The sequence below is a fragment of the Pleurodeles waltl genome, chromosome 3_1 (genome assembly GCF_031143425.1).
Source record: "Pleurodeles waltl isolate 20211129_DDA chromosome 3_1, aPleWal1.hap1.20221129, whole genome shotgun sequence".
Lineage (NCBI taxonomy): Eukaryota > Metazoa > Chordata > Amphibia > Caudata > Salamandridae > Pleurodeles > Pleurodeles waltl.
This window is the reverse complement of record NC_090440.1, coordinates 1,682,715,989-1,682,741,986: the sequence shown is the minus strand read 5'-3', so window position 1 is coordinate 1,682,741,986 and position 25,998 is coordinate 1,682,715,989. Positions and strand designations below refer to the sequence as shown.

At 41.2% G+C, this 25,998-nt stretch overlaps 1 protein-coding gene across 3 annotated transcripts in view; it reads left to right on the top strand.

Annotated features, from left to right (window-relative positions):
* Positions 1-262: 262 nt before the first annotated feature.
* The window catches only part of UBE2E3 (ubiquitin conjugating enzyme E2 E3), a 181,881-nt gene continuing 156,145 nt past the window's right edge, over positions 263-25,998 (top strand). The window contains exons 1-3 of one of the 3 annotated variants that reach the window (XM_069225450.1): positions 263-316; positions 1,874-2,097; positions 5,565-5,615. In XM_069225450.1, the coding sequence (XP_069081551.1) occupies positions 278-316; positions 1,874-2,097; positions 5,565-5,615 (314 nt within the window). In that variant the 5' untranslated portion in view covers positions 263-277. Of the gene's footprint in view, positions 317-566; positions 594-774; positions 1,089-1,873; positions 2,098-5,564; positions 5,616-25,998 lie in introns of those variants that run through there. The other 2 variants (XM_069225451.1, XM_069225452.1) reach the window with 2 other exon arrangements.

The window sequence follows — 25,998 nt, the reverse complement described above, 5'->3', positions numbered from 1 at the left end:
TGTGAAATATGCCACACGTGAGTGGAATGGGTTTCAAACCTTATTGTGCATATGTATGCTGATGAACAACACTAATAAACCAATAAAACCACTACAAAAGGGTAATAATGATGATGTACGCCGTAAACATTGCAAATATATTTTACATGGCGAGTACACGATTTATATGCTAAACATTTAGCTGGCAAGGCTCGTCCTCTACCTCAGTGAAACCACACCCGGGACGTGGCTACTTAATTTGCTGCTTGACAGTCTCCATTCCTTTGAGAATGCGCGTATGGATTCCACGTTGCAGATTGGAACCTGGAAGCTCCAGGTCGGCAGTTGAACTGTACCTAGAACCTAGCTGGGCACCCGGAGTCATTTGGAGAAAAAAAAAAGTATAGGACTCAACCGCGCGACGAACTTACATTTTAGCTCCAGCCCCGTTGCCTTTATTATAATTCCGTATTTCCATGCGACAAGTGTAAGAACACCGTCTTCAAACTTTAAGTCAAGCTAGTTTTAGAACGCTTCGAGGCTGCGCGCCTGCCAAGCAGATCTTCACAGGAGGAAGCTCGCAGCGCCAGGTGTGAAGTGTCATGGACGGAGGGGTCAGTTTTTGCGATTTACGAGTGGCGTGGGTACGATTGGCCACAGGCGAGCTTAGAAATTTAAGAGAGAAGCGTCACCTCGCTTTAAAAAGTTGATTCACACCCCCCCCCAACACCGGGGGCGAGACAATAATGCTCTTGCGCACTGACAACTGCGTAGTACCCCGGGGGTGCCAATTAGAGATCACTTCTGTGTTCCGTGAGATGTTCCGCCTCCTTTTGCTTGTGTCAGTCAGGCCCTAGAGCGCGCTCTCGTTTCTCCCTCCTCCCCCCACCTCCGTCCGGGAGCTCGGCCCCTGCCTCCCACCGCTTTCCTCGGCAAGGCGCTCGGTGGCGCCCCCTGCAGTCGGTGGAAGCGCACTGCAGCTGCCCCACTCCCCGCGCCTCTCGATGTGAGCCTCCCGGCGGAGCTCGCTCGCTCTCCCGGCTCCATTTCCGTGGGATCTTCTCCTTCTCCACATCTGAGCGCGCATCCGGCTCGGCGCCGCTGGAAAGGTAAAGCCGAAGCCGGAGCCTGGGAGGGAACTGGGCTGATGTTCAGGGAGAAAAGGGTGCTTGGTACCGAGGTGGCCACACGCTGACCAACATTACTGCCCCTTGTTAAACGAAACCCCCAGCCCATGACGCTCACAGCTTTCTGGACCCCTCCCCCCCCCAGCAATGAGCTCTCCCCGTAAGCTGAAGTCAAGATGTCGGTTGAGGGGGGAGGACGGCGCCCTGTGTGAATCCTCGTGCCCTTGCCATTCCGTGGGGTGGAGGGGACGGTCGTGCCTCCTGCATGGCTTAGGACTCGGCCGAAGCCTAGCTTCCTTGGGGGAGTTGGGTGAACACAGGGCACGTTTGCCCACTGGAACCTCCCACTGTGGTTGCTGCTGAGTGTCAATATTTACAGTGTCTCAGTGACTTTCCTACCCTCTCATTTGTACTGTCTGTCCTCGCTTCACGATGCTCAAATTCTCTGATAAACACCCCCGCCCTGCCCTCGGCGTGCCTTCAAATGACAGTAATGCACGTTTATGTGAAGCTCCTCAAATCAATGTTGGGGTGAGCCATAAAATGCAGCTTGTATGCAGCCCTGGCATAACTGCAGTGCTGTTCACTTGCCCTACTTCTCCTGGAACACTAAACCGTGACACTTCGGTTTCAACTTTGTTCAGAACTGTGTGTGTGTGTGTATATATATATATACGTATTTCTAATAAGTAACACTAAACATACCACATTTCCTGCAATATAAGTATATAGTGACCGTGTGTATGGTATTGTTTTCTGACATTAAGTTTACACAGAAAAGCATCAAGTTTACCAGGATGTCCAGTGACAGGCAGAGATCTGACGATGAAAGTCCAAGTACCAGCAGTGGCAGCTCAGACGCAGATCAGAGAGACCCACCGCCCCCTGAGCCCGAAGAGCAAGAAGAGAGGAAGCCTTCAGCAGCCCAGCAAAAGAAAAACACAAAACTGTCAAGTAAAACTACAGCTAAACTCTCCACCAGTGCTAAAAGGTAAAAACATGAAGCGACAAACACTCGAGGTCTGGTGCTTGTACTTTATTACCTACTGGCAAATGGGCAGACAAAAAAGGTTGTGACAGTTTTATTGGTTTGTTAGCATTCGGAACCCCCAGAGCACACCATCTCTTCTTAACATGACCCATTGAATAAACATAATAAACCATAGTCACGGCGAAGACACGTTGAGTTCGGAAAATATTTGTTTGGCTTTTCTAGAGTGCTATTTAGAGTACCATGTACCTTGGGTGATCCGAACTCGAGAGATTGTTGTTGTAATGGTGGTAACATTTACAGAACAACTATAAAAGTGCACTATCGTAGGTAATACAAGTGAGCAGATCGCTGTAGGCTGTCCCTGTTGATTATTTATTAAGTGGTCGTGTCTTATAAGTGTTTTTGTGTTGTATATTTTGTGTGCAAGTTGCTTGAAGTGGTTACCCATCTACTAGAATGTATTTCATTGAGTTGTTGAGGATTCTGATATCCTGATAAAAGTGGTGGATTTTTAGGTCTACTTAATGTACATAGGTCCTAAGGTATCAAAGGGTTGTATGTAGGGCATGAGGTATCAAAGGGTTTTAGCCATTCTGTGTCTGTGTGGAAATGCTTTGATACATAAGGGACATAATCCTAGAAAATGTATAACTAAAAGTTATTTGTTGTGAGTGATGCATCGGCAGTTTTTGACAGCTATCTCAGTTCATTTTTCTTGCAAATCTTTATAACACTCAAAAAAGGGCAGCAAAAGAGTGATAAATTGAAATATTTCAGTCAGTCTGGACACTCTTGGCACTTCTGATTTTCTCGTTTTTTCGAGCCAGTCATATGCAAACAAGCTTTTGTCCTACACCCCTAATGTACAGTCCAGGATGAGCTGCTAATCCATGTCCCCACCTAATAACCTTAGCAAATTCCTGAGATGTTTTGGCCTGGTTGGGCCTCACCTGCGAAGTGAAACTTGAATCCTTATGCAACAGTGATCAGGGTACCTGTTTTGGGGCACATATACCCCGTTCTCACAAAGAAGGGAAACTTATACAGGGAAAAGCTATGGATGAAAATTCTCCATTCTATCTGAGGCACTGGCACTTGCTTCATGAGTGTTCCAAACTTTTTTTTTTTTTTTTTACACATAGTTGGTCTCATATTATTTTTACTGTTTTGAAGGGGCCCATCAGTACTGAGTGGGAAACAAAAAACATTGTCTTTACGCAGTCCTGCATCTCTGACAGCGGGCAACAATAGACATACTAGAATGATCATTTTTTTAGACCTATTTTAACATAATTCACCAGATGTCCCCTTAAGTCGGTTGCCCTAAGTGGCATTGGGCCAGAGATTGCTGATTCATTGAGATGAAACTTCTCACTGATGAGACATTGAGGTAGTACTGTGTAAAGTATGACGTGCTGTACTTGAAGAGGGACGGGGCCAAGCAATTTGAGCTGAACGGTTCCATTCTTGGGCACAGTAATAATTGATTTGTATGTGATTCCTCTGGTCCCTGTATGTAATGCCTACATGATTCGTTCAGGTATTTTAGAGCCATCACTTTTTTACTCTCTGAAACGAAAACTGTTTTTTTTAGTCACAAAGTACAGATTTTTCCTTTCTGATTTACATTATTTATTGGCACATACTAAGAATCATTTATACGAATCAGCGAAAAGGTAGTTTTATAGTCTGTTTCACAGCCTTAAAATTGTTGAATTATTTCCATACTGTTCTGCAAGCTAGGCGCAACATCCTCACATCACACCTGTTTGTTGGTCCTTATAAGTCACGTCCTGACATCAGTAATGTTGCTAGTCACACAAACACCTTTTAATTTCGTGTTTTTATATTTCCCAATCCAATTTTTGTCTTCGATGTTACGATATGATGGAGTTGATGGGCAGCTTACCCTTTTCAGTCCATCACCTGCTTTTCAGTTGGCACTCTTTGAAATAAATGGAGATTATTATGCAGTTATAAGCATTAATTAATTACTCTGTGATGGTTACATGTTGACATTTTTGTGAAGTCAGGGAATATATTACAATTTACTTTGTGCTGGTGCCAGAAATGTGTTTTTGCTGGTAGTTAACCAAAATCTTTGGGAAAGCTAACATGTTGCCTAACATGGATATACAATTCTCCCTGCGCAGTGACATCCTTTTTAACAGACGATAGATCAACGATCGCAAACATTTTTTTTATTACTTTCCATATTCATGCACAGTTTGCCTTCTAACTTTCTTTGCAACAAATACATATTTGTTGCACTAAAGTTTGCTTGAAGTGACACTTGCATGCAGATACATCTTGTGAGCGTTCTTGCTGCAAGCTTTATGATGGTGAAAATATTTCAAAACCTACATTTATGTTGTGGCGACCAAGAAAACCTGAAAATAAATGTTTTAAGAAACGAAGCAATATATGCAGTGCTTGGTTGTGCCACCTGCTGAAGTCATATAATTCAAGTTTGTGAAGAATGATTAACTGAATGCTTGAGTGATTTTCATTACAGTGGCGCATGTGGCTTTGCATTCAAAGAATCTTAACACGAATTCGAAAGTTTGTTTTTTTAAATGTTGTCTGTGAATACTCTATCATTCATGGGCTTCAACTGTTTTGTTTGGGAACATGCATGTTTTTCCGGGATATAAAGCTTGTGAATTCGTACTTTGTATTTGAGCAAAAGAGAATCGTGCTCTGAACATATTCTAGTCGTTTGAGCATATTGCGTTTTGAATACGTTTTCGGGTTTTTTGCTGAACATTGTTTTACTGTTTTTTCCTCTGTTTTTAGCTATTTTACTAAACAGAGGCGATCACCTTTGCGCTTTTGCATAGTACGGTTTACATCTTTATTTGGGAACGGGTCAGCATGTCAATGTAGCACGTGTGAGAGATGTCATTTTAACTAGCCCAACAAGTCGCTTGAAGTATTGAGGGCGGTTTTTCTGCTTGCAGGATTAAACTCCTCGAACTCGACAAAATATAAATAAGCATCTTTTACGCCATTAGAATTCGAAAGTAAATGAATACATGTGGTCGTAAAGTTTGTATTCGAGTTGGTTAATATCGTCTCTCTCTCTCTCTACTCCGTCTCATTGCAATTGTCCAACCCCCTCCTTTTGTCTCATTTGCATATTAGCTTAAACAGAAAAACTCGCATGTAAGAAACACACTGCATCAGATTATTGTCACTTGTATGTGCCCTTCAGAGGGCCATCTGTATGCTACTTACGAATAACTCTTCATTTTCTAGCTGTAAAAAGGAGAAAAATGGCAAAGTTTCCCCGTCATAGGATTCGAGTTATGCCTCCGAGAACAAAGAGGAAGCAGCCATGTTAGCAATGCTGAAGGCTGCCGAGCGAGCGTTGCATTTAACTGCATGGTGGTAGAGCGCAGTGTACTTCTGGTTTATTTCGCAGTGTTTCAAACGCTTCGTGTTTCTTCTCATTTCTCCCACAGAATTCAGAAGGAGCTGGCGGAAATAACGCTCGACCCCCCACCCAACTGCAGGTATTTAAGATATTTGTTTAATTGTGTAAGAAATCAATGATCCGACTCCATGCTTGACAGATCGCGAAATCTTTCACTGTGCAGCAGCGCAGTGTTTTGAGATAGCAAGGAATGTTTGTTTTATAGCTGCACGTGTTAAAGCATATCATTTTTACTGTTTGTCTTTTTAATTGAAAAATCGTGGCAGATTACAGATAAAACTGTGTTTCGAAAGTGGTCCTGAAATCACCCATGCTATTTTGATTGCTATTCAAACCTTGCTTCTAGGCACTTTAATCTGGTACCAGCACCTTTTAAACTCTGCCACTTAACTTCTTTCAGCCTTGCGTATTCTTGTTGTATACTTTCAATGCCGTCTATTCTACTACATGTTTTGTCCATTACTGACTTAGTTTCGTAGTCCGATAAAAACATTATTATTCATAATGCTGAAGCGCTTTAGAACCTTCGTTTTATAGCACTGTCGATCACGAAAGGATCACTACGATCTTTATCCACTCTAGCTACTGTAAACCGCATTCCAGTTCTGCGAGAACCTCCGTGACAATACCTTGATTCATAGTGCAAGGTGGCAAAAAAATGAACGGAGGAAGATCAAGGGCCCCGGCCGTAATTTGTCAGCGTTTTAAAGCCTCCTTGTTTGTACCTTGTTTTATTGCTTTTCATGTTAGGTAAAAAAAAAAAAAGTACCCATTTGACTTTTGATGAAGTGTAGGTTTGAAGGGTAAAATGCTTAAACATCTCGTTAGTGTGCGATGCATAAACTCGACGTAGTTGTAACCCTTGTTTACATTTCACGTCTGTTCTTGTGGTGACTTGAAGTTCCTGTGTTGTTTCTTTCATAGTGCTGGCACCTGCTTTCTGCAGGATGTTGCGGATCAGTAAGCATCTGTCATTTCTAACTGATTGTTTAGCTCTCCAATCCACTGTAGGTTTCAGGTTTAAAATTGAATAGTTGTTACGCAGGAATACCACGTTAACTGCTTGCATTTCGGATTTATTTCTCATTTTTGTTTTCTTTTGATGCAAGACAAGTCCCTCTATTAACAGTATTTAAAGTGCGTGTATTAACTGGATGAGTAAGGACTTTATATTAATTTATTTTGAAGCATGATGGAAATAATAGCTACCAGTTTGGCAGACGTTGATTTGAAGGTCGTGGTTGGAGCATTAATGAGTGTGGACAAGGCGAAACAACAAGTAATATTCTTAAAACAGAACAATTGATGTAATTAATTTATTCCTGTCCTCCAGCTGTGTGTTTGCAAGGGGAAATGCTTGCATATAAGTAAAAACTGCAGTGTGCAACCACTCTTCTCCCCTTTGCTTCATATCTCAGTCATCATTCATACAGTAGTAAATGCCAATGTTAAAGCTATGATTTTTGTCTAAATATTTGTATGCACATTGGTCTTTGATGTGAAGCACAAATACTACCATGAGCTTTAGCCAGGTAAACTGTGAAATGGCAGGACGATTGAGAAAACTGGAATCTTATTGCTTTGCTTCTGGGCAGGCTGGTGGGTGGAGTGGCTGCTGCGTCATTTACTATTTTCAGTTTACTATTAGTTGGAAAGGACTGAGAGTAGGCTGGGGGTCTGACCATTGTGCTAAAAAAGGGTCTATGCCTCTGGTATGATTCTTGCTTCTTCTTTAGGGCTGCGAATGTACCTAACTGGGAGAGTAGCTTCAGGGGCAGTTCAGTGTATCAAACAGCGCCCTGGTTTAGAGGAGTACATACGAAGACCATGCCTCATCTGGAGTTGAGTATTGATGTAAATATCAGACATAGGGCCATATGTACGAAAGCTTTTTCCCATAGACACAGAATGGGTAAAATCCTTTCGTACATATGGCCCTTGGTTCCTTGTCACTCATTGGACCAAACTGTTTGAGGGGTCTGCTCATCTCAAGGGATAATTCTTGCATGGAGAAAAGCTTCTACCAGCTGAACTTAAAAGATAACTTGAGACACTTTGTTCCCAGTTGGCATTGTGGCTTTTCTTTTTCTGGGATTTACCACCAAAACTGGCCTTCATGCCACGTGAGAGAGGGTTGGTAGGTTAATGATGTATTATCTAGATTAAATAATCAGTTACACAACAATACATCAGCTTCAAAATTACAGAGTTCATAACCTAATTAATTTGACAAGTTTAAACAAGTTAAGAAAGCATGGAGAAGTAGCCAAACCTCAATTTAACAGAATCAAATTGCCTTCTAATCCACTTCTCAACTATTATTTTCACTGTTTTCATGTATTTACACAACAAATACGTTTGTTAGGTTGGCTGTTAAAACGTGTTGCTATTGCAGAGTCTATGGCTCTGTTGCATACATCAGAAATCAAGGGCAAATCAACGTTTGCCATAGTGGAACTAATTCATCAGGTATACAGATGATATGTTCTGTTATTTCAAGCTAGTGCTTACGAAGCCGACCTTTTTGTCCCAGTGTAATCCGACCAAGCCATGCCTCTGTGTACTGCAGTAAGGCTATGTATAATAGACAAAACAACAAAAATGAAAGCTTAATCAGAGATGTTAAAAGTTTAAATAAACATGTCTGTCCCAAAACAGGTGTTGTCCAAATAATTTGTTTTTATACATTTAACTCCTCTCCACATCAGTATAACAGACCACTAGTCTTATTTTTCCTTTAGAAGTAGTTGAATTTTGAGAGGTGTTTTTGAAATTAAATGGTCCCAATAGAGGACCTGGTATTTGGCTGTAACATGAATGCTATACTTACGAATAGAGTATGCAGTGCTGTTCAAATTAATCACTATCGGTAAGACACTTAAGAGGTTCACTACCTGCGCCAGAACAGTCAGAAATATTTTGTAAGTAACATGTCAGCTGCAGCCTTGATCAAAGTATGGCCAAACTCTAGTCTTATGCTATGGTACGCTGTTGGCTATCTTAGATTCAATAATATATAAATGACATGAATATATAATTTACAGAGTTTCACATTCAACTCCTCCTGAAAAGCTATACATCCATATGTAATTATGGGTAATATTTGAACGCTAACTGCTGTAAAAAGAAAAAAACGTGCCTAAAGCTGTACCTACAAACATCAGCAAAAGCGCTTGACCTCCCAAACAATACTTAAAGTACTGGATGTGAGCGTTGTTACCTGATATCTTATTATCTATGTTAACGCCTTAATGAATGTTAGATAGTAAGTAGTCAGTTGTGAAGACATTTTGCCTACCAGTTGAGATTCGATCTTAAACTCCCAAAAGACGTAATCTCAGTTTTATATATTCTAACTTTCAATTTTGTAATTTTTTTTTCCCCAACTTGTACAGAAGCTGTTGGAGTAGGATACTATAGGACACACATATCGGCGTAGGTGCGGTATGAAACTTTACTGTTGCCCAATTTAGGAGCATGACCTTGGTCATGCCATTATGCTTAACATTTCCAGCAAATTGGCAATATATAGGGAAAATACCAAGGGTGCCAAAAGCATCCTTGTTTCAGCCCTTTAGTCAGAAAGTTTGGTGAGAATGTTCTTTAGGCTCAATGTTTGTCACCAACATTTGGGTATTCACTTCAATTACAAACAGGTAACGTGCCACTCTCAATGCCTCATTTGTGTAATTTGCACCATAGCCACGCGTGCTCAGTCTTATCATAGGCCATGCTGTAGTCTATATAACAAAGCTATTGATTAGAACTTCTTTTCATATAGCTCTTTAGCTATCACACAACAGTCAGCAGTGGTATCAGCAATGGAACAGGTTTTCCCAATACCAGTCTCAACAAAGCTAGGCAGTTCCAGGTCTGAGTTTTGACAGCACTACTTTCAGACATACTTATCACTTCCCATACACATTGAGTGGGACTTCTCCTTTCTACGATTGTCTCTGTTCTGCTTACCTCTTCCAGCCATTGGCACTATATCTTGGTTCAGCGTAGTGCAGTACTCATCTCTCACCTAATAGTATATGCTGTTTGGATGATTTCATTCACCTCGACCCATGTGTTTCTTATTGAACTGAAGAGGGACTACTTTACAACTATACTCTTTTCTGACTGCTTCTGCTTGCTCACTTCCACGGTAGACTCTGTGCTGGTGCTGCATGGTTGGCACATTAAGTCCAGATCTGTTATTTTTGTTAATAGGTGAATTTGTAAGACCCCAAGTTTATTAACGTAGCCACCATAATCTTTACAGAGATGTTAGAGTCGCCCTCAAGCAGGCAATAACTATATAATTACTTTGTTCATAAGTTACTGCTGATTGAAATTTGGTTGCAAGATCGATCCTTGCAGTGATGGGGGGATAATATAGAAGTTAGCAATAGCTTGACATAATATTTTTATCCCTGTTTCAGGATCTGTTTTAGAAAATACAATAAGGAGACAACTTAAACAGTTAACCTGTGATTTCCGCACCCCTTGATGCTATTAAACACTCCTATTAAAGAAATATGATTATTTTGTTCCCATTCACAAGGGACATAGCTCTCTTTTGAATATGATGAATATAAGGACAAAATAAAATTCCAGGTTTCACAAGGGATTAGAAAGTCAGGCCTAGACATGTACGTTTTCATGCCATGCCCAATCAAATTCCAAAATGTATGAGTGTAACTTCTTAATTGTCTAAAAATGTGCCACCGACACCCAGGGCCATTATTGTTTATCTTCATTAATAGTAGTAATATGAACTTCACATTCTTTTTTTAATGTTTTGATTTTTGGCAAACCTCGATTTTCACAGCTCAGTTTAAGCTAGCAATACATTATCTCACAGAAAATTAGTTGAGCTTACTTTATATATTTGCTGATATATTTGTGTCAATATTATGATTACCTGGTAGCTGACATGCCCCTGCAGAGTTTAAGGTGTAAAAAAAAGAAAGTTGCACACTTTATAATTGGTATACACCTCCTGAAGATCATTGTAGGCTAATACAAACCACTGTTCTGGCCATATGTCACATAATTAATTTAGTCTTTTGTTCCGTTGTGAGGACCTATCCTGAATTATTGCACAATCCCCAGCAAGCATATATTCACCATTGTACGTGATTGCAATTCAAAGTTATTAGATTAAGAAGGATGATCACTTTCGGGGTGAATTTTAATTTCATATATAAATGAAAGATGATAATATACTCCTAGTGTGTAATGAAGCACAATATTTGCCTGATGGAAACTGTACCTACAGCATACAGGACAATACACTTTGTACCTCCCCATTTAGCACCTAATCTCCCGTTGCCGAAAAGTTGGTCTGGTAATTTCTATCAGCTCTCCTTACTCATTTAAATGACCCCTGTTTATAATTGGTATACAATACAGATTGTCAAAGTTGTCCCCTTTCCTATGTCAGTGCGTATTTGCAAAGGAAATTTGGTCTAAAATCCACAGTTGGCACAAAATAACTTCCAAATGTTTCAGGTAACATGATTATTAGTTCTAATTGAATATGTAGTAGTGAAATGTGCATGATCACGTGGCAATAAATATACATTTATAACAAGTAGATGACAGTTACTCTTATTACAGTTATGTATGATAACTGCAAGTTGTAGTTGGACTAAATAACAACCTTTTTAGCAGGTTCGCTCAGTGATTCTTAAGCTGTGATCCTTAGACCCCCCTGGGAGCCTCCAAGGCCTACTTAGGGGGGGTCCCTGACTGTTTGGGAAATTAACTAATAGCAGATGATTAAAGTATACAAAGAAAAGAAACAACATTGAAAATGCTAAAATGCTCTGTAAATATGCAAGATTTTGAAGTTGGAATGCTAAAAATTTCATTTTTTTGTATGTGCTTTTGTTTGTGAATTGAATATATTTCATTATTTGCGTGTTTGTTTCTTGTAGATGCATTTCTCTGGCAGCGTGTGTTTTGTTTTGAGGTACAAATCAGAAATTGCTTAGTGAGGGTCCCTGCTTTCCAGTAGTGACTTACTGGGTTCCACATAACACAAAAGTTTAAGAACCACTGGTTTAGCCTATTTTAGTGCAATTATAAGTCCCTCACTGGGGTGCCCTTTAATTTTCCCTAGTTACTTGTATTTTAAATGTTTCATAATTATTGATTTATAGTGTGTCCATATCTTAAGTATCTTACAAACAAAGTTATTCATAACTGTTAAGAATATCCATGAAATCTATAGGAAGCCTCCTACCAGGATGCTGAGAGTCCCTGGGAAGTGGAGTCATTTGTTCGAGACCCATGAGACAAGGATGCTTTGGAGGCAGATATTGCGGCAGAGGAATTAGGGGAGGTTCTGATGCAACTCTGGCCAGGAAGGTCACCAAGTCCAGGTGGCTTTCCAGCCGAATTCTATAAAGCCACCTGGGCGCTCACCGGCACCCATTTGTTGGGGGGTGTTCCAGGTGGCCTTGAAGGGTAGGCTCTTGCCCCCTACTCCTTTCCCCTTAGGACTGCGGACATAATAGTTATCCTCAAACCTCGTCAGCTGTCGGAGAGCTACGTGTCATACTGGCTGATCTCGCTTTTAAAATAGATGTCCAGGCCTGGGTGAAGATGATAACCAGTAGGCTGCTAAAGCTCATATCCACCCTAGTTCACCTCGATCAATCGGAATTTATGCCTGGCTGTGCTTGGAGACGCAATCTACAACGAGCGTGGAACGATAGTTCCCTTTCACAGACTCATCATGCTGGAAGTGTGCTCTTGCAGCGTGACTTCTGCAAAGCTTTTTGATTCTGTTGCTTGGTGCTTTTTGTTCCCCCTCCTGACAAGATTAATTTTGTCCCTGATTTCTAAGTGATGTCAAACTGTTGAATACGGAGCTGTTTGCACAGGTCAGGGTGGGCGGTGCCACTTCTGCACCCTTTCCAGTGGAATGCGTGTGGCTGTCTCCTCTCCTATTTGCTTTATCCATCGAGGCGCTGGCAGGTTGGATCCATATTGATGCTTGGCTGCGTGGTTTCTAGTAGGGTCCCGGGGTGGAGGAGAGGCTAGCGCTATATGTTGATGATGTGTTTGTCCTTCTGACTGATCCTCTGGAATCGGGACCACAGGTATTCCAGATCCTTGATATCTTTGGGAGTTTTTGGGACCCCGGATCCACCGTGGTAAGTCATCAGTGTACCCTGTGTGCGAGGCTCTCCAGGGCGTTGGAACTTCATATCCTACCATATGGGTTCCGATATCTGTTTTTTTTTTTTATTACAACAGATGAGGCACGAGTGCTGAACTTCCAATATACAACCACAGTTAGACAGACTCCTGACTGATCTGAAACACTAGGCAGCATTACCCCTACCTCTCCTGGGCAGATCTGCTATCTTTAAAATGGTAGCCCTCCCCGGGCTTCTGTCCTGGCTCCAAAACTTCCAGTTCCCTGTGCCACTCTACTTTTTTCCTGTGTTGAGTCCCTATTGCAGGGCTTTCTGTGGGCCTCCAGCACACATTGTCCTTTCTATATGTTTTAAGTCAACTTTTGGTGGTGGTATCGCCACTCCAGATGTGAGATCTTATTATAGGATGGCACAGCTGACCGGTCTCAATGAGAGGTGGTTTGGAGGCTTTTCTCATCGTGCCTATGCATCTGAGGGGTGGGTGTTGGGCTCGCTTACCCTGCTGCACTTTCTATATGGGGGTCTGTTACCTCAAACTTTCCCCCCTGGCGCACCCGCGTGGGACTGAAGATGTGGAGGATGGCAGGTTAATCAATGGGCTGGTGGGCCGTCTCATGAGGGGAATCCCCCTTATGAGAGGACACTGTCCTTCATCAAGTGGCCGAATTGCAGGGGTTTAGACGTGGGACCTAATTGGTATCTCTAGACTATGGGACGTCCTGGATGGGGCTACAATCAATTCCTTTGCTGCCCTCCAGGAAGAATTTCAACTCCATCGGTCCCAATTTTACAACTACCTGCAGCTTTGTCACACGCTTACACCCTACTCATCACATATGGCGACTGTGCCAGAGAACAGCCCTTTGGAGGCCAAAATACTACCGACCGACATCCCACAGCACAAAATATTGTCTATTTGCAGCTCACTATTGATCAACACCCGTGGACACTTTTCCTGCCTTTAGAGAGGCCTGGATGCATGACCCAGGAACCCTAGACGATGATGACTGGAAAGAGGCACTGGCCTTCCACCGGGAGGCAGTGATTGCTTCTCAATTCCACCTCATTCAGTTGAGACCTTGAATAGGGTCTATTACACCAGGAATAGGCTGTGGAGGAGGGACCTTATTGCTTCAGCTGAATGCCTGCACTGTTTGAGCATACTGGGTGACTTCCTACATACAGTCTGGAGCTGTTCCATCCCTCACCTATCTTGAGATGGAGAATATACTTGCTTGGAGGAGGTCTTGGGCCTGCTACTGCCACAAGATCTGAGTGTGCTATACTTTATATCTTGAATGATTTTGATGGGAACCATTACCGACAAGCACTGCTGTGTCTGGACCTCCCGGTGGCCAAGTATGATATCACTAAAGCCTGGAAGGCAGCTGTCTCCTTCCTTTGTCTGGATAGAGGGTCTAGACCGATGTATGGACCTGAAACGTCCTTTATACATAGCCAGGGGATGTCCGAAGAAGTATTACAAAGTATGAGAATGTTGGGCAGCTGGAACCATGTCCCCAGCTAGAAGAATCTCTGCTGGAGTCTGGGATCAGAGCAGTTACATCCTACATTTTGCTCCTGGGGCAGGAGGGTGGAAAGGATGGGCAATATGGAATAGGTCCTTTCTTTCTTCACCCTCTCTCCCCCCCATAGAACCACCCAGCGCTCTGTTCTGAGCCCTTTTTAGGTGGATGTGCCAGTGGTGGTAGGTTTGTTGTTTTTATTCTTGTAATGTTTGCTTTTGGCTTTTTTTTTTTACTTTTACATTTTCCAATATGGTTGATGACAATTATATTTAGCCATGTCATTGAGTTGGAAGATTCTCTTATGTTATTTATTTGGTAGTTATGTCTCTTGTCGCATGGCTATCCTTTCCATTGTATTGTTTTTCTTGAAGTGGCAAAACTAATAAAAAAAAAGTTAGAGGTATAAAAAGAATATCCATGAAATCAATATCTCCTCTCAAACATCTAAAATATTGCTAGGCAGTCTACACCATAAATGTATATACAAACCCTGAGTTGGAGACTTAGCTACCAAGACTCCTCCCACGATGTTCCCATTCATTGTATTATCTGTTTCAAAAATCAAAACAAATATATTTTTTACTTCCCTATAGATGTGTACCATCAGATTATAAATGTGATTCGATGTCATGTACTGTGGCCCAGAAATTATCCAACAGCCCTATTTTGGTAGTGTCTATAATAGTACAATCCTGTCTTCAACCTGTATTTTCCTGAAGAATGTTGGATATTTTTGTTTTGGTACTTGCTGTAGTGAGATTCTCACATCATCATGAAATGAAGTTTTACACACTTTGTTTCCTAACTATAAACCTGATCATAAAGGAAATTCCTAAGTGTTAAGATGTTATAAATCAAATATTATTAATGTAATCCGTCAAACAGAGTACATCGCCTCTTTTCAGTATGGCATGTTCACTTTCTGGTAGGCATGAGGTTGATAGTCAAATTGGAGAGAATCTTTCCTGTCAGGTTTATCAGTATTACCCTTTACAGTGCTCCGGGTTCCATGTAGAACTTTGTTTACATTCAGATTAATTTTTTAATTTATTAAATCCTACCTGTTTGGCTCCCGTATTTTATAGCACAAGATGTCCTTTTAAGTTTGTATATGTCTTTGTGCTAAATATTTGTGACACTCAAACCTTTACCATTTGAGAAGGCCGGCTTTTCTATGATCTGTTTTATCATGCAGCGCATAGTCTATCGCATTAACGTTTAAAGATGAACTTTTGGTTTGTTGCCTTACTGTGCTATGCATGCCAGTATGTTCGCACACTACAGTGCTCTCACTGGATACAACAGTTGTTCCACCGGTTGAAGAAACCAAGGTAATGGGTTGCTTCATCTTATTTTCAGGTATTGATTATTATAGGTGACCTTTGGAACCAACTGCAGAGCTTCCCTCACTGGCAGCTGAATAAATGCATCAGCATTTATGTAAGTCAGGCCTATCGATGAGGTGTTGTCTGTGTAAGGTAAATCTAATTGTTGGAAATTGGGTTTCTGGTTGTCAGGGTATGCATCAGCCACGCTAAAACCACCAGTTTTTAGAAATGTTAATGCTACACCTCACATCAGCGTACCTCAGGGCATGCACCAAAAAATGTAACAGGTTGTCCTCACAAACTGCCAGGTGTCATGCTTCGTCCTAGGACTTCCTGTGCTCTTCAAAAACCCGATTTGATGAAAAGCGAGCCTGCACGTAGATCCAAGGACGCACTTCTACTTAACTGTGAACCTGCGACATAGTATAATTAAAAACCAATGTAGTATGCCAAACAAACCCTTATATGACGTGGAATACCACTTGGTTTTAAAAACCAAACATGGAGATAAGGGGGAGCTAGTAACCCATCGTTACTCCCACCGTCAACATGTTTCTGCCTATTAGCTCAAAAGAGTCCATGGCATTCTGCAGGACGGAAACATGTGATCTCTGCATAATACACCACCTAGTGTGTGCTGCTATCCTTAAGGTTAACCTGTGTCAACCTTCTCACTGCCAAGGTCCCTAGGTACCTCTTACTTCAACACAGACTGACCCGCAAGGGCAGACAAACCATCAGCATGCAGCACTAGCATGCAAAGTGATCGTGTCACTGCACTTGTGTATTTATGGATAACCTACACGTGTTGTGAGACCAGCTCACACCGTGAGTGCTCAGACACTCCTAACCTTCCTGTGTTTTTTTACTGTCTAGAGGGAATGCACAAAGTGTGCCCGTCAGCCACCCTAGACGGGTATTCGAGACAGGCTGCAGGCATACATAATTGTAAAAACAGAGAAATGTCCACTTTCTGAAAATGTATTTTCTAAAATAAGAATGTTAATTGTGACTTCACCAGTAAAAAGGATTTATCATTACCATTCCAAAGATATGAAACATGAAATAGCCACTCCTTTTTAATCAGGAATTGCTAATTGAAAGTGAACTAAGGAATTCCAAGTGTTAACCTGTGAGAGGAGTAGGCCTTACAATAGTAAAAAACGAATTTGGGTGTTTTTCACTACTACGAAATGCAAAGTTTAAAAGTGCATGCTCTCTCCCCCCCCCAACACCTCCATTTTACTTGCACAGCACCCTTCACTGTGTGCTGCCTAGGGCCTACCTTAGGGATAACCTTGGGTAATAAAAGGAGAGTTTAATGTTTGGCGAAGGGTTTTAAATGCCAAGTCGAAGTGGCAGTAAAACGTCTCACACAGGCTCTTCAGAGGGAGGCCTGAGACACTTTTAAAATTCTATTTGTGTGAGTGGCACAAATATTGCTCCATTCCTACCTGTAGCATTTAATTTACATGTTCTGGGTACATGGTATACCACTTTGCAAGGGACTTACAAGTAAATAAAGTATGGCAGTTATGTTTACACTAATGTTTCCAGGTTCAGGGGAGAAGCACACACACTTTAGCACTGGTCAGCAGTGGTAAGATGACCAGTGTCCTAAGAATAACAAAAGCAAATTCAGCAAAAACCGGAGGGTAAGAGGCAAAACTTTTGGGGTGACACTACATAGAGGGCCATTGTCCAACACAGATCTTTAAGGGACTCTCGTTTTTTGTGACAATCTTGGCACTTAAAAAATATTAGAATGTAATGAAGATTTTTTTTTTTTTTTTTTTTTTTTTTTTTAACCTTTCACTGCTCATTTTTCAGGCGCTCCTTTTAAAAAAAATAGTTTGATTAAGCACTTGACAAGAGTTTGTGTTTTCCAGCTGTCTTTCTAGTGTGCTTCTATTCCCCACTCTGAGCTCTGTGTTGCACTCTCTTGCCTGTGTGCCTCTTCCCACCCGCTCCATGTTGCTCTCTCTCTGTAAGTTTGCTCCCTTCTTCCTGCCCTCTTGTTGCTTCCCACCACCCTCTTGTTGCTTCCTCAACCCACAAACTCTGTGATTATGCCTCCTCATCCTTGTTATTGTTTCAGTTCCCTTTGTGCTCCACATTGCTGTCTCTTGTTTGCATGTCTGTCAAAGAAGCTGAGGATGTTTGTAACTTATTCGCCAGGGAGCAAATGCCCTGCATGAAGTTTGTATCAACTTCACTAGAGACCAAACAATGCACCTTCACTTATAAAGGGGTGCAATGGCACCAAGAGCTCTGGACCTGCAATCAAGGCCTGAGATGTTACAGTGGAGAAGGTCAGTCTCTCAGCTTCATTTCACTGAAGTGCATGTCTCCTCCTTCTGACGTGTAACACCAACTGTGCTCCTGCCCTTCCAAACACGCAGTTGAGTGAGTGCCATAAAGGTGCAAAGGAAAGAGCTTCTTCTTTCTGCTCCACAAGTTTTAGATTTGACTCTAAGGACTCTGCAGTTTTACAACATTGCAATTTTTAGGGCTCATCTATGACACTGTTTTTAGCTGTTCGTAGGCAAAAGTCTGCTGTGGACCACAATTTTGTACGTGAGATGAAAAAAAGGTCTTTGTATGTGGGGGGAGGGCTCTAATGGGCATGACCTAAGTAATTAAGGGTGTCTTCAAATGTGTGACTTACTATATACTGGGCAAAATGCTGCATGCTGTCTGACCAGCATTTTGATGCCTCTTTGGAAGTTTTCTTCTGTTGCAGCCACACATATGAGACGAGAATAAACATCTGCCTAAAACAAGCCAGACTTATTGGCGTTGTGAGTGCTTGTTAGCAGTTTGATAGAAATGAGTAACATCAATACTTTTGGTGTAAATAATTAGAATTCGTAATTACGAATGGGACAAATGTGAATTAGTGTGTTCGCACTGGAGAGAGGTCAAGTATTAGATGAGTATGCAATCTGACCAGTTTTATAGCCCACTGACTTGCAGAGCCAACAGACTGAGCGCCAGAGCTCTCAGTAATGCTCAGTGATGAACATACTCCCATAATCAGTACTCAACCGTACATATAAATGCCTCTCAGCTCGCAGGTACCATAGAAGCATTGGAAAAGCGATGCATGGAACACCGCCATATGTTTTAATACCAACTGTGAGACCTTTTGGCTTTGCCAATGCTTGTTTGTATTCAAGTTTCTAATGGCCCTGTAGTTTTCTATTTAAAGTTTATTTCTTCGGTCTTCGTTTGCTTATTGTCAGAAATTGGGTTTTTAATTTGAGAGGATCGCCCCTGCTCCCCCACCCCCGAACATAGTAATAAACACAGTCTGCTTTGATAACCACAGAGTTTTGAGAGACTCTTTGCTAGCTGCATGTGTCATTGCTTTCAGGGATTGAGCAGTCATTAGAGAAGTTTTAAGCGTCTGCAGTACTAGTAATTTTAAAGTAAAGAAAACAATACAATAAAAGAAATGAGGAAATAGAGCAAAAATTAATTAGCAAAATACAACAAAATCTTGAAAGTAAGCTAAGGGCATCTGAAGTTATGAACTTTTCATGTTTTTAGGCAAACAGTGGCTATAACAAGTAAAGTGTTATGAAAACAGTTTGCTGTTAATTGGGAAGCGAGGTAGATTGGAAAAAAAATTACCAAGTCCCACTTTTTCTCCAACTGCTGGGAAAACTATTTGGGTCAGTCTTGCAGCACCTAGTAAGTCATCTGGCTCCTCGGGGCAGAATTCTAGGCATCAGGTCTATCTCCAGCCAGATTTCCTGCAGGGTATAGTCCGCAAGGTTAGCGGGGTCCACTAGGAGTCAGGAGTCCTGCTGTTTGTGTCCCTAAGCCAGGCAAACAGGAGGCCAACCACCTGATGCTTGGAGAGCAGTTCCAGTCACTGGGTTTCAGCAGGAGTCCAGTGTCCTTGAGTGATTGCCCTTACAGCAGGAACTTAGTCTTCTTTCAGCAGTGCCTTCTTAAGGTGGAGTCTTCCTGGTCCAGGAATGTTCTGAGGAGGTCTTGGTTAAGGTGCTTAATTCATCCTGTGCACTAGCCACTCACTGACTAGGCATTCTACCACCCAATTCTGTGTTTTTTTTCGCAGTCGTTCACCTCCTTTTGTAGCACTTTCTCTTTGCCTTAATGTAAAATTCCTGGGAACGCTGTTTCAATATGACAGAAGCATTTGCCCACCAAGCAGGACTTTCGCCAGTCCCCTAGCCACTCCCCTGTTTAGATGGGCAGGATCCGAACAGGCTCTCTCCCCTACCGGGATTGGAGCCTGGCTGTCTACGATGGTCTCTGGAATGAATATAAGAACCCTCCCTAGGCATCCACAAAACAAAATAGGTAGTGCTTAGACTGTCCCTTGTCGACTAGCTGTTCCTTTCTACTCTTGAAAAGTTGATGTCTGCAAAATGATAAACCGTTAACTCCGCCATATCCATTATCTTCTGAGTCAGGGTTGTAAACCCTTTAAGCCAATGATGTGTATTCAAGCTATAGAGTGGTGATGACTGACGGAACTGGTTTTAAGCTAGTTGTGATTTAGGCAACTTAAAGTACATTTCTTTGAACCTTTCTCTTAATTTTAACAATTGAGAAAGAAATACCTTTGACAACATTTCTGAGTGGAGATAAATTCTTAAATATTTAAATTTCACTCAGGTGTGTTCTATGTAAAATGCTGATGAGTATACAGACTAATAAAGCATTTGAGCCTTCAGTCACAGACGGGCACACTTTCTGGATATAGTGTGCCATTACTTTTTATATATATCATTCAGGCACTCTGCCTTGTTGTCTTACAAGGCACACACTAGGGGTGATTTATAAATCTATAAAATACTTTTTTTCCTACATGTTACTACAATGCCTTTAAACTACAGCCCAGAAAGAACAAAGTAGTGCTTCAGTCAACCAAATATTTTTGTGATGTACGTGGGTCTTATAAATACACAAGCTTAATTGACCAATTGTGTGAAACCAATTTTACCACCACTATTGTTAGGGTCAGAGTACATACACCGTGGCACTAAATGCACACATTTCTAATACCAGCAAAAATTGGGTCCACAAAACAACGAATCTGGGAAGACCAATACCAAAAGGTGAATATGGCACCTCACCTTATTGATACTGTGTTGTGTGTCCAGCAAGGGCATATTCTACAAATATCCTTTTTTATTAGACATTTCTTTATTAGTGTTTCATAAACATTTCAACAATGCAGAAGAGTATCCATACATTGGACATACGCACTTATACATGGATATGCAATCAGGAAACATTACAACCCCTGTGTGTTTCCCATCCGTGTCATGTTAACCATCACAAACTTTTCTACCAGGCATCGTACCTCGTGATAGTGGGCAGGGCAGTTATATCTGTTCATACTTAAAGGGTCATATAGCGTTTACAGTTTCAAATATCTGAAGTAACAAACCAGATCATGGGTAATAATTTGTTGCACATTAATCAGTTAGTCTTTCTTGACTCTTCATCCATTGTCACTCCAAGTAAGGCTGTGTCCGCCCTTTATTTCTCTCATCCAGAAGTGTTATGCATAGTAAATCTTTGGGGCCAATTCAGTTTCAGGTGATTGCCTATTGTACTCTGGGGTGTAACCCTAGGCCATTGAGGGACCTGCACGTTGCCCTCTCCCACATCACCATCCACTCACAGGCAGCCTTAATGAGTGTGAACTACTTTGCCGGCATCTGAACTGCAAAGTTCTTCCTGTTTCCCTCCCAGTGTCTTATCCCTAGGAAATTTGGTGTCTGCTTTAGGATTCTGGTAAACACCTGCATTCCGGGACCTGCTCTCTCCTCAAGTATATTTGACAGAAAGTTGGCCTACTGATTAGGGTGAGTGTCAGGGATGGTCTTCTTTTTTTGGGTCAGTTTGAGGTGTATGAACAAACCCCAGGCATTCTCGAACTTTAGGAGTTGATCCTGCATCATATATAATTCTTTCATAAGTGGCTGTTTTGAACATTTTCGCTGTCCATTCAAAATGTGTTTGCAGATTTGGGGTACACAAGTGCCTGAGAAGTACATACCTTCTCTGCTTTAAGTGCGGTCAACATTCACTTCTTCCAGGGGGACTGGCATTATCAGTGTCTGCGGTGTCATGGGGTATGGCTAATTTCACAAATTCTACTACGGGGGCAGAGGCTGGTATATGTGTATTGTACCCCAGATGCCAACGTATCGAGCAGTGGACAGGACCACAATATGTGGTGTAGATCAGTGGTTCTCAACCTTTTTATTTCTGTGGACCCCCACTTTATCATTACTGGAACTCTGGGACCACCACTGGATCATTATTGGAATCTGGGTACCCCCTACTGAGACATTATTGGAAGCCAGGGACCCCAGCCTAAACATTGTTGATGATTTGAACCGCAAAACAATAGACATAAAATACAGGAATAAACATTCCACAAAACCCATACACAAATGATAATACATATTTACTTTGCAAACATATATAAATAAAAAATGTAATAGGAAAGTTGGAGCGTTTCTGAATTCAATTGAAGCCACACATTGTTCGTTCTGTAATCTGTTTAATGCATCTACACTGCTTCCACAAATCAATCTGAGGATACTAATTTAGTTTTTAGCCTCAGATTTCAAATCCTTTGATATTCACAGTATGTTTTAAATTTTCAATTGTACATTTAGCCACTTTTTATTAATTTGTTAATATTAGTTAATTTTATAAGCAGTCATGGACCCCCTAAGGAGGCTATGTGGACCCCCCATGGGTACCAGGACCACAGGTTGGGAACCACTTGTGTAGATCACATTCCAGGTGGGTGCATCTCCAGAAACATTCTTCTGGCGCGAGTCAGGCCCACTGCAAATTGTAATGGGACCAGTAGCAGTTATGAAGCACTTTAATGTTCATAGGTTTCATTCTTACCTCTCGCACTGCACAGTCATGGTTTTTCTGAGGTCTACCCTCTCTTTGTCCATTTATTGCATTCCTAACCTGTCCTCCTGAGTGCACCTTAGTCTGATTTTGTATACTGCTAGCATGCACAGCATCTATAAGGATCTCATAAAGATTGGTAACTGTGCCACTGTTTTCCACCAGGCGAGCCGGTATTTCTGAATTGGGGAATCCTGGATCAGAGTAGGACAGTGCTTCCCATCAATTGTTTACAAACTTCACAACTGTGACCATACTTTTCTATATCGGACTGCGGCCAAAATATTGATCTGCCCATAGAAGTGTAGATGGTGAGCTGCACTAGAGTCTGAAAGTGGAACAGTTTTCATGGTGGGCTAGTGGCCTGTGGCATCCGTTCACTAAAATTACTAAGCTTCTGAAAAATCTTGGTGTTGATACAAGTCATTTTAGCAACTTTGAGAAACTCTTTCTGCAGCAGAGTATGGGGTCAGGCCTCAAATCATTTTCATGTTAAAATGAGGCCCAGCAGTGCACTTTGTTTGGAGAAAAAATATATAATGTCGGTTTGCATTTTTATGTAGCATGGGCACAGCATAAGGGCATTGAAACACTTCACATGAGCACCACATTATATAACACAAAGTCAGATTTATTTTATTACAAACATGGTAGATTAAGTGATTTGCCCAGAATCAGGATTTTGAGCCAACACCAGACATCTCGCCTGATTCTAGAGATACACATTCAGCAGTTCAGCCCCTAGGCCACAATATTTCTTAATTTGTGTGTAAAGGTCATACACAAGTGGTATGGTTTTTTATGATCACTTATAGTGAGGAAATTTTTTGTTGAAATGGCTTTAAGTTGAAGAGCAGCCGCAACAAATACTGGAAAGTGCACCTGGAGTCTTGTTTGGGAATATTTGCAACGGGTTGTTTTAATACTGGGTGAATGGACATTGTTCAGCACCTTTGCACTGGTGCATAAACAGGGCTAATGATTTTAAATATTACATTTAGACCAGGACTTTTGTGACCTTCCTATGGGTCCTGACCAACATTTTGGGAAACGCTGGAGTCGGACATAATCCCAGCGTATTCCTCATGCAGGGTAGTAATTGGCTGTCAAGCCCATTGTTGCACCTATCTCTGTGCCTGGGAGGGCATATTCCGTATATAGCAGGGGAAAAGATTTAAAAGTCCCATTGTTATAGTGGTCCCCCCACTGATCTTATTCCACATCCTGGCCATGGCCACTGCTGCTCGTTCCATCTGCAATGTGCTGCATCATGTGCAGCCTTATTTCTAATTTGGTTTGCTATCTTGGACTGGTGTTGTCCATAGTATATCTTTGTTTTACCATTCAGAAATAGCTGCCAAGTTTTGAAGCATTATTTTAGCCACATTGCATCAGCACATTAGTGATTAACAATACATTTAAGCATTCAGAGGTAGCTTCCCTTTACGACCTTGATCTGACCACCATGAAATGGTTCTAAACCGTCTGCCACCACACCCTACGCTCACGCCTCAGGAATGCAGGAATCCGTGACAGTGGGTGGATGTATGAGTTGCAAAGATAAATATCCAAGTGTATCTATGATCACTTACTAAGTGACTAAACCCATGAATTTAGAGCCACTTTCACTCATAAGTCAGACATACTGGCATTGCAGGGGCATGTTAAACAAAGCATTCTGGATAATGTTTGACTTACAGCCTAACAAAGGCTGTTGCATCCCAAACAGACAAAAAGGGTGTTAGTACTCATATTTTAAAATTATTGACAATTTAGAGATTGAGTTGATTTGCTATTTTAATTTGTATTGCCTGCTTAATAAATGTGAAAATGTTTCTTATGTTAAATAACTATATTGATCAGAACAACAGCAAGTATGACGTGTCTTTTTATTTCCATCTGAAGAGGCATTTAATGAAAGAAATTGATAGCCTTTTAAAGGAAGATGTAGCATATATAGTACTTTGTGGGAACTGTAGAAATAAATATCTGTATTTATGTATATGTTTGTGTATATGTGTGTATAAATATGTTTGTATATGCAAATACTAACATACACACACACTATCTTACTTTACCTTCTTGTTTCTGAAGAGATATGACACGCACCCTGGCAAATGTGCTCACAAGCGTTTATTTCAAGTGTTCAACCACCAAATACAGCATATGGATGAAACTGAAGAGCACCCTAAGCGTTTAGGCGTACCTGACGCCTTGCTCGTGGCATGGGTGGTTTGCTGTATGTTACTCCTCATATTGAAACAAATAACAGACTTGCAGGGTGGAAATAAACATAGTTTCAAATGGTGGCCATCTTAAAGTGACTAAGATATTTGTAGTACTTGGGTAAGAAGCCTAATGTCTAGTTTGCTACATTCCATACAGACTTATTCAGGTATCGCCATGTTCCTAACACTGTATGCCTTATGTAATATGAAAGTATAAAAATATGCAAATCCAGTGAGCGATAGAAAAGTCTTTAAGTTCTTTGGCACATATAGTTACATTATATGAAAGATTATCTTCACCTGTATATGATATTACTACTGAACAATCAATCACACAAATAAAAAACAAAACAATCATAGAGTCATATAACAGATGTAAGGATCGCCATTGTGCCCAACCTAAATGAACATTGTGTTGCTCAAAATTTTGAGAACCGCGTATTCACCAAGCTATGTAATGTGTCAAGCACTGCATCAGGGTTTTTCTTTGATCCTTTCTCCAGTAGTAGAACAACTGAATTACATGAATGTAACCTTTGTGAACATCATTTGCTGCCTTAATATCTGTGTCTCAATCATGTCTCCAAGTATGCCTCTACTTGCAAGTTCATTAACTCCCATAGTTGTACCTCAATAGGCAACTGATCTCAATTATTTAAAACAAAATCTTAGCTGACTGGTCACTCAGAATGACAGGTACACCTCACCTATACTTCACTACTCTGCAAGACAAGAAAGAGGAAAAACATATACAGAGTGAAGACAAGTGTAAGAAAAACCGGGAATGAATATGATCTTCATAAAGCGAGATAAACGTATGTGTTATCTGCAATAGATGCGCGCATCTATATAATTTTTCTCCAGAACATCTAGTGTACAATCAGTTTAAATGAATATGCATATCCTCATCCGTATTCAAACCATATGGGGTTTTGATATTGAGTTCCAGAATATACCTTGACTCTAATTTACTCTAATTGTCCAAGTACCTTCACTCTGTGACCCCCCTCTTTTATTGGGGGGGTACTCAATCACACAAAAAAATTCAGTTGAGTAGTATTCCTGTTGTGAAACATACTGAAGTGGCAGCTACTGGGTATTGTAGGTCTGTGTGTTTGTTTGCTCCTTTGTGTACCCTCTTATTAGTGGGATGTGTGGTGCTCCCTACATGGGCAAAGGAGTACATATACTCCAGAGCAGGAGGAACTCAATTCTAGATTCCAATTCCAGAATTTGAAATAAGCAACTATAGCTTTCAAATATTATACCTGCAAAGAGCATGCGATTAATCACCAGCCT